Here is a 9,516-nt window from a genome sequence, read left to right on the forward strand (position 1 = left end):
ATTTTAAATTACAAGCCTTTTGGGGAAAAGAAGAATAATGTCAACTGTTGGTAATTTCTTCCTTTCTCATTTGAGATTCACATTTAATAAGAATTAGTCTTAGTTTATAAATAATGTTATGATGTCTTTATATTCCCATTTTACAACAGACTGTTCACTAACCCAAAATGGACATTTATGTATTATGTTCACATGACAGTTGTATTGATTTCTGGGATATTTCAAAAGCCCATGTCATGTATTAGCTATTTCTCTAGCCAACAAACTCCCATTATTTGGTATGTATTCACTGGACCGATAGAGGGACTTTTCTTTTTAATCTATGTGTACAATTGTTTTTTCTTTGGAAACCAAGGAAAATCAGGTAAGTATGATTTGCAAGAGATTCAAAATTACCTGTATTTTCAGGTGACTGAAAGAGAATGTCCTGACAGTCTGTTACCTCAGTAATTTTGTTGTTTGTAGGCATTCCTTCACAGAAGATCATTATGTTGAGTTCAGTAAGCATTCTCAGGATCGGGTCATAGGCACAAAAGGAGACATTGCCCATGTAAGTATTTAAGAATCTACTTCTATCAAGCTGAGTTTACTCATTGGTTCACACTGAACTCCTCTGGAGGTAATGTGGGAATTTGTGTTCTGTTGGCAGTTGGAAATTACTCAGTGATGGGGGTATGGTAGTCCATGTCTGAAATCCCAGTTATTCTATAGACCAAGACAGAGATTGCAGATTCAGAGCTGGCCTAAGCAATTAGTGAGCCTCTTCAAAATGAAATTTAAAGGGCTGGGAGCTGAGTTGGAAATGTACTGGGAACCCCTGCCTAACATGATCTAGAATCAATCTATAATGTCTCAAACAACAAAATACCAAAGAACTAAAGCACCAAAACAAACCCTCTAGTTAGAATACAGAAGTAATGAAAGTAAATTATATGAAGAGCCAGACATGGTTGTTAATACCTGTGATTTCTCAGGTAAGAGGAGCAAGAAGAGTTCAAGCCCAAGTGCAAGCAGTGGTGGCGCACACCTTTAATCCTGGCACTCGGGAGGCAGAGGCAGGAGGATCTCTGAATTCTCAGCCGGTCTGGGTCTGTAGACAGACTGAGTTCCAGGACAGTCAGGGCCACACAGAGAAATGCTGTTTTGAGGGGGAAAAAGGAGTTCTAGGCCAATACCAACTAGTGAGACTGTCATAAAGAGGGAGCTACATGGGGAAAATGTGAGAGGGTCAAGTATGAAACTGGCAGCTTGAAAAGACTTTTAGTGTAGCAGTCTGTCCTTTTTTTCCAGTTTTTGTTTTTCAATTCAGCATTTCTTGATGTAGTCTCACCTAGTCTTAAATTTAGGATCCTTTTGCCTCAGCCTACCAACTTGTAGGATTATAGGTGTGGACCAACTACACCCAGCTAAGAACAGATGTTTATTGATTTCTTATCACATTTTAGATGAAATATAGCCTCTGCTTTTAGAGAGCTTTATTAGAGAGACAATACAGAAAAGAAATATTTCAGGTAGTAAGTGTTACAGAGTAAGACAGGGACTAGTGTTTAAGTAGAACCCTGAAGGAAGTATGACTCCATGCAGTGAGCTTGGGGAAGATGTAAGGCAGTAAATCAAGAGGACTTCCCCCTTTGGAAACATAAAAATATATAGAAAATTATACAAAAGAAAAAAATTACATATGCTCATTACCTAGGTTCATCATTTTAATATTTTGCAGTATTTTCTTTGTAAATTCCTTTTTAAAAAATCATTTGAAAGGGGGTTGTAAACATCATCATAGTATTTTTATCTTTATATTTATTGTCTAATGATAAAGATACTTTATTGTATAATAAATTCCCAGATAATTCCACATATCTGCTATCCAGTCCACACTTAGTTTTCCTAATTGTTCTGATGAACTTGTTTTCAAAGGGCTTTTGCTTCTCTCTCTCTCTCTCTCTCTCTCTCTCTCTCTCTCTCTCTCTCTCTCTCTCATCTATCCATCCATCTATCTATATTTTACTTTTGAAGTAAGCAGCTTTTTTTAAATTAATTTTTTTACTTATTTTTACATACCAACTACAGTTTTCACTTCCTCCTCTTTTCCCATTCCTGCTCTCCACCTCCCCTCTATCCCCCCATCCACTTCCCCATTCAGGAAGGGGCAGGCCTCCCATGGCGGTCAGCAAAGCATCTCACATCACAATGAGGCAGGACCAAGCTCCTCCCCCTGCATCAAGGCTGGGTGAGGCATTCCTACATGCGGAGTAGGTTCTAAAAAGCCAGCTCTTGTGCCAGGGACAGGTCCTGATCCCACTGCTAAGGGCCCCACAAACAGACCAAGCTACACAAAACTGTCATCCACATGCAGAGGGCCTAGGTCAGTCCTGTGCAGGCTCCACAATTGTCAGTCCAGAGTCCATGAGCTCCCTTGAGCTGTCTATGTGGGTTTCCCCCGTCATGATCTTGACCCTCCCTGGCTCCTACAATCCTTCCTCCCTCTTGTCAACTGGACTTCCGGAGCTCGGCCCAGTGCTTGGCTGTGGATCTCTGTATCAGTTTCCATTAGTTACTGCATGAAGGCTCTCTGTTGACAGAGTAGTCACCAATCTAATTACAGGAGAAGGCCAGTTCAGGCACCCTCTCCACTACTGTTAGGAGTCTTAGCTGGGGTCATCCTTATGGATTCCTAGGAGTTTCCCTGGCAACAGGTTTCTCCCTAACCTCAAATGTCCCCCTCTATCAAGATAGCTCGTTCATTACTTCCCCACTCCCCCCAGTTTACTCAGGAGATCTCTCTCATCTATTTCCCCTTCCCAGGGAAATTCATGCGTCCCTCTTAGGGTCCTCGTTGTTACCTAGCTTCTCTGGGGCTGTGGATTGCAGCCTGGTTATCCTTTGCTTTACATGAGTTTTTGTTTTTAAAACCAGGATCTAGTTAGGATGCATTTGGGTTATATCTTACAAATGTTTTAAAGTCAAGAATCTTTCCTCCAGTTTTCCTGACTTTGAAAATTGAAGAGACCAGAATGGTTGTCTTGTCCGTGATCTGGGCTTGTTTGTTTCTTTATGGTGTTTCCTTATTTATATCAGAGGAGGATCTTTTTTAAATATTTGGAAACATTACAACTTTGTAGTTAATGGGAAAGATCTGGTCTGTGCACCAGTTGTAAATTGTAGACTTTAGAACTTTTTATTATGATGGGGCTAAAATACACTCTGGAATTTTAAGGGGGAAAAAAAAACCCAAGTATTTCATCAATAGCTTTTGAGTAGTAGTTTATGGTTAATCATTGATCTGTGATGACAATTCCTTTGTTTTAACCTTGGAATCATTTTCTGTTATTTCAAAAGAGAAGAAAAGGTTTGTTATCTTAAATCCTTAATTCGGTTGACTTCTCATTTTACTCTGGAAAGGGACTTTTCAAAGCTCACATGGGAACTGGTGCACTTTACCTTGGCTCAGAGGGTGTGCTTTTGAGCATTTCAGTTGAACAGTGTCAGGACTTTTGTGATTGGGGTTTGGGAACATGGAGAGGCATTTCACAGTCTCTCTTTAAACCTGTCACTGCGTAGATTGGTCTGATTTTTCTCTTCCCGCCCCTTCTTCTCTAAAGATTTATGATATTCAGACTGGCAACAAGCTGTTGACTCTATTTAACCCAGATCTTGCCAACAACTACAAGAGGAACTGTGCCACCTTTAATCCTACAGATGATCTTGTCTTAAATGATGGCGTCCTCTGGGATGTCCGCTCTGCACAGGCCATCCACAAGTTTGACAAGTTCAACATGAATATCAGTGGTGTTTTCCATCCAAATGGGCTGGAGGTCATCATCAATACAGAGATTGTATCCTTACAAGGGATTGTATGTCTTACTTTCCATTTGTTGTTACCTATTTCGGATTACTTTACTTTTGCTCTGTGGAAATCAGTTATTGCTAGACCCGAGAAGAGGAGAAGGAGCTGCTACTTTTGGGAGGAAGGGAACTCATGTAGTGTTTATGTATATGGGATTATTTGCAGGAATATCAGTCAGTAATGGGTGTTGGCATTTAGAGTATCGGTACTTTAAATTTAGTAGGAAGTACTTTAAATTTAAGGAAGAAGAAGAAATGATACTTCAGAGAAAAGCCTTTGTGGATTAGGATGTAGTTTAGTTGGCAGAGTGCTTGCTAAGCATGGTTCGGTCCTATCTTCGTAAAATCAGCTCTCAACTTTTGGATAAAATAGTTTCCCTTAATCACACCCTCCTAGTGGGACCTTCGAACTTTCCATCTTTTACACACAGTTCCTGCTCTGGATCAATGTCGTGTGGTGTTTAACCACACTGGGACAGTGATGTATGGAGGTAATAAGCTTTTACTTCATTCTCTTTTTCCTATTCTACACTCGCACATGTTTAGAAATACTTTTCACTTGTGAAAAGCAATTGAAAATTAAAAGTAAAAAAAAAAAAAAGATAGAACAAATGGTGACAAAAGAGAAGATGAAAAATTTTGTTGATCAGGATAAAACGCAACTAATTTTGAAGATAATAAATTCGTATAGAAAGAAATATGGCCGGGCGGTGGTGGCGCACGCCTTTAATCCCAGCACTCGGGAGGCAGAGGCAGGCAGATCTCTGTGCGTTCGAGGCCAGCCTGGGCTACCAAGTGAGTTCCAGGAAAGGCGCAAAGCTACACAAAGAAACGCTGTCTCGAAAAACCAAAAAAAAAAATATGTGAGCAAGGTGTGGTGGCGCACACCTTTAGTCCCAGTACTCGGGAAACAGAGGCAGGCAGATCTCTGTGAATTCCAGGCCAGCCTGGTCTACAGAGTGAGTTCTAGGACACACAGGGCTGTTCCACAGAAACCCTGTCTCAAAAAACTGAAAATCAAAACTTTAAAGCTATTGTATTTGTTTTCTTGGGATATTATAAAACTTCGGCTTCAGTACTTACTGAGAGATGGAGAGTACTGTTTGCTGCAATGGGTTGGATATGTCATGAGGAACCTGGAGAAGAACTAACTAAATGCAGAATAAATTTATTTGCAAGGGTAATCACTAAAATCTTGATTGACCTTTTTAATTTTCCTCACTTCTGGTTCAGTAGTGTTTCTGATTCTTAATAATGTTTCATTACTCTCCCTCTCAATCAGCAATGTTGCAGGCAGATGATGAAGATGACTTATTGGAAGAGAGGATGAAAAGCCCTTTTGGGTCATCCTTCCGAACATTTAATGCAACTGATTATAAGCCTATAGGTAAGCCTGAAAGGGCAGGCACTTGATCATTGTTTTCTTCATGTCTTGGTAGCCTTCCTTAAGAACTTCTATTTTCCAGGAGGACGTTTTTACTAACAAGAAGTTATAGAAATATCTATGAATATTGACCTTTAAAAATTAATTTTTAATTGTATGTGTGTGTCTATGTGTTGGTATGTGCATGTGAGTGCAGGTCCCCACAGTGGCCAGAAGCATCAGATGCCCTCGAGTTAGTTGTAGATGGTTGTGAACCATCTTACATAGGTGCTGAGAACTAAACTTGAGGATATACTCTTTACCACTGAGCCATCTATCAGGTTCTAAATATTGAACTTGAATTAATTTCCGTGAGCAAAATAATTTTTTTAGGCAATAGCAGTAATTTAAGTTTCAGTCACATTCTATTTTTCAGCAACTATTGATGTGAAACGGAACATCTTTGACCTGTGTACAGACACCAAAGATTGTTATCTTGCTGTCATTGAGGTAAGGGAGGTTTACAGAGACTCTTTTCTATTGTTCTGGTATTTAAAACAATTTCCAAGTTATATTTAGCCATTTTATGTGACATCAGATGCATCCTTAGTAAGTAATATTCTTGATGATAGATTACTGATAACGTACTCAATGATAGGGCTTGGGAGATGCATAGTCTAAGAGAAACAGTGAGAAAAATCCCTTAATAAGTTCCTAGCTCCTGGACTCAAACTGCTCTTTCTCAGAGGGGGTCTTTGTGTCTCATCAGAGTAAGATGAGCCTGTTCCAGCGGTAGTAGCTTCTCCTGTGCTTACCGTTACCACTGCCTAAACTTTCCCATACCATCTCTTTCCCACCTGTCCTCAGTATATATATTCAGAGCCAGCCAAATAATTATAGCAATTGGAAGCTTTGATAGTTACAGGATCAAGGAAAAGGGCACCTGTCAGAGCTGAGGTATGGATATGGCCCCCCGACTCACTGCTTATTTCTCAACGGTTTTTCCATTCTAGAATCAAGGCAGTATGGATGCCCTGAACATGGACACAGTATGCAGGCTTTATGAAGTGGGCAGGCAGCGTCTGGCAGAGGATGAAGATGAAGAGGAGGACCAGGTCAGTGATCTTGGAAATTTCTGTTAAAGCTTTGAGGAGTACATGCTCTGTTTTTTGTTGGAGGGAATTTTAAGATAAGTCTTCTACATGTTGCCATATTTGGAAGACCTGTTAATATGTCTAAAACTTATAGAAAGTGCACTTTTGTTATAATAAAACATTTTTTTATTTAAATGATTGAATTAAAACACTCATCTTTACTGAAGAGTTTTAAAACGAAAAGGGGACAGGAAACTTACCTGTCGTTAGTACAGGGTTTTAAACAGATGAAGGGTGGTATTGTCTACCTGCTCTCTCAGTACTCGGAAAGATTTGAGTTTGAGGCCAGCCTAGTCTACACTGTGAGTTAGTTCAAGGCTAGCCTGAGCTACTTGGTGAGATCATGTCTCCAATGCACAAATTCCAAACCAGAATAACAACATAACCTAGTACCTATAGATCCTGTGTTCCATTTACATTGTACAGCCTAGAAATCTCTGATTTTACTTCCATGCTGTTATAGTGTCTCTTTTGGGCTTCAGGAAAAGCAGCTCCCATAGGGTCAGGGAGATGGCTTATTGGTTAAAATTGCCTGTTGCCAAGTCTGTTGATCCAAATTCAGTTCCCTGGATTCATGTGGTGGAAGAAGAAAACCAATTTTTCTAAGTTGTTTAAGTTGTTCTTTGACTTCCACATGTGCACTGCGGTGCACACCCTGTCACCTTATGTAAATAAGGTACACAAGAGATAAGCAGCTCTCATATCCTGTTGACAGTGTGATCAGGTAGCACTCCCATAGTAAGAGTGGAATGAATAGGTAAAGATCATTTTAATGGTTTGGAGAAATTTAAACATAAATACACAGAGGTCGTATTATATCCCACAGTCTTAGCTTTACCTTTCTCCTGAGGTGGGGGATTTATGTTGTAGATGTTTGTGTTGGTTTCAGTTCTGAAGAGCGTCTTAAACCTGAGAGCATCAGTGGATTTTCCTGATTGCTGGGCTCACAGCCTTCTTCTTATGAGTCCACCTCCTTTGTCTGATCTTTAGAGTATTGACTGCCAAGTTGATGCCGAGTTGAACTCGAAGGACTAGTGTTTGACTTCCTCTCACTACAGATAATGAGGGCCAGTAAAATAACCTTTTTCCAGACCCTGAGTTAATTTCTTCACTTTTAGTCTTGGTCCTCTGTGAGGGACTTTTAGGTCCCCTGGATGAGATGTGCCGCAGGATGTGAAGAACTGTGCCCTCTCTGTATTGCAATAGCTCTTGCCCTCATCACTCTCCTGTTTTGATCATCAGGCTCTGTGGTCAGAGCTACTGAAGTTCCTTTCTTTAGTGTCCATCCAAAATAGCATGTATTCAACATTTACATTTGCAGGAATATTTTTTAAGTAAATTTTTTCTTTCTCCTTCACTCCCTTTTGTGCATGCTCTCTCTGTTTCTTTTGTGGTACCAGAGATTGATTGAACATGGGGCCTTTTACATGCTAAGCATATTCCAGCCCCTCACCCTTTTTTAAACTTTGACATAGGATCTAACAAATTGCCCATACCTTGTTAAAAGAGCAACAAAATCAAATCCCAAAGCAAAATTACAAAACAAATAAAAAACAAAACCCAGTAGTTTTCTGAGTGCAGTGGGCTAAGGACTCACATTTTTCTCTAACAGACCTTAGTACTGACTAAACAAAGGCTTTTTCTTGTGCTGCTTTGAAATTCAGGGATTTATTTCACTGTTGGGCTATCTAGTTAGTGTATCATCTGCTCCCTGAACACTAGGCAAGCACTTTACCTCACTGAGCTGTCCCCTAACTTGGAGCATGTTTTTGAATACTGTGTTGTCTGAACTTGAAAGATGATACAGGACACCTGAGTGAGATACACTGGTTTGAGAACTCGAAAACACACTTCTAGAACCCCATTTGTGCTTTCTTGGTTTCTGCTGGTTTGGGTGGTATATTCCAGGTGGCTAAGCCTGCTTAGGGGTAGTCCTCAGATAGGAGTTTTTGAATGGAGCAAGAAAAAGTGTGTTTGTGCTTCTGTTTCTGGGTAGGGCTGAAATCACTAGGAAGAGTCTTCATTAAGATCTAGCAGCTGCTTGATCAGAGGCATTTTCCTTTGTAAGATATTCTCCTAGGGTGGGCCAAGTGTTCAGTTCTGACTTCTTTTTCCTCTGTCAAACAGGTGAATAATATGTTCTTGAGTGCTATATTCTGATTATATATATTACTACTCTTCATAGCTTGAAATGATACCAAATTTTCTAAACTTCATGTGGTTGTCTTGAATGAATTTCTTCTTACTGAGGTCCCCCCCCCCTTTTTTTTTTCTTTTTGAGATAGAGTCTTTCTCTGTAGCCTTGGCTAGCTTAGAACTCACTATATTAACAAGGGTGGCCTTGAACTTAGAGATCCACCTGCCTCTGCCTTGACTGCTATAATTGAAGGCATAGGCTATACCTATTTTTGGTTTTTGTGCTTTTTTTTTTTTTTTTTTTTTTTTTTTTTTTGGTTTTTTCGAGACAGGGTTTCTCTGCATAGCTTTGCGCCTTTCCTGGAGCTCACTTGGTAGCCCAGGCTGGCCTCCAATTCACAAAGATTCGCCTGCCTCTGCCTCCCGAGTGCTGGGATTAAAGGCGTGCGCCACCACCGCCCGGCATGTTTTTTCTTAATTTTGAAGTAGAGCTTCTGTAACTCAGGCTGGCCTTTAACTTATAGCAATCCTGTGGCAGTCCTGTGGCAGTCTCCTGAATGCTAAGATTATAAGATTATAAGGCATAAGCTATCATGTCTTGGTTTGAGTGGGTTTCACTTTTTTTTTTTTTAGATTTGGGGCAGGGTCTTGTGTAGTTCATACTGTTGTCAAATTCCACTGTGTAGCCAGAGATGGTCTTGACCTCCTACTCTTGTCTCCACCTTCCTTCAGAGTACTAGGATTACAAGCATTCACTACTATGCCGGATAAGTTGCTTCCTCTTTTCCTCCTTCCCTCCTTTCCTAGATGGTGGTCTCACGTAGTTGATACTGGCCTTGAACTTGTCATATACTGAGAATGACAAACTGATCCTCCTGGCTCTGACTCCCTCGTATAGGCAAGAGCTAGTATGTCCAGTTCCCTGAGAAGTTCTGAACAGTTATAAAAATCATTATTAATGTGTGTGTGTTGAGACAGGTGGGGTATATTGAGTGTGTGTGCCACAGGGTGCATATG

General features: G+C 40.2%; 1 protein-coding gene across 25 annotated transcripts in view; it reads left to right on the forward strand.

Annotated features, from left to right (window-relative positions):
- Positions 1 to 9,516, forward strand: part of Dcaf1 (DDB1 and CUL4 associated factor 1) — a 76,413-nt gene that overhangs the window by 52,514 nt on the left and 14,383 nt on the right. For 20 of the 25 annotated variants that reach the window (XR_013052507.1, XR_013052505.1, XR_013052502.1 and 17 more), the window contains exons 17-22: positions 466 to 550; positions 3,603 to 3,836; positions 4,244 to 4,337; positions 5,129 to 5,233; positions 5,646 to 5,719; positions 6,223 to 6,324. Coding sequence is in view for 11 of the 25 variants with exons in the window: in XM_076575475.1 (XP_076431590.1) it covers positions 466 to 550; positions 3,603 to 3,836; positions 4,244 to 4,337; positions 5,129 to 5,233; positions 5,646 to 5,719; positions 6,223 to 6,324 (694 nt within the window). In the remaining 14 variants the exon portion in view is untranslated. The remainder of the gene's footprint in view (positions 1 to 465; positions 551 to 3,602; positions 3,837 to 4,243; positions 4,338 to 5,128; positions 5,234 to 5,645; positions 5,720 to 6,222; positions 6,325 to 9,516) is intronic. The other 5 variants (XR_013052513.1, XR_013052511.1, XR_013052514.1 and 2 more) reach the window with 1 other exon arrangement.

This window comes from Peromyscus maniculatus, chromosome 7 (genome assembly GCF_049852395.1).
Source record: "Peromyscus maniculatus bairdii isolate BWxNUB_F1_BW_parent chromosome 7, HU_Pman_BW_mat_3.1, whole genome shotgun sequence".
NCBI lineage: Eukaryota > Metazoa > Chordata > Mammalia > Rodentia > Cricetidae > Peromyscus > Peromyscus maniculatus.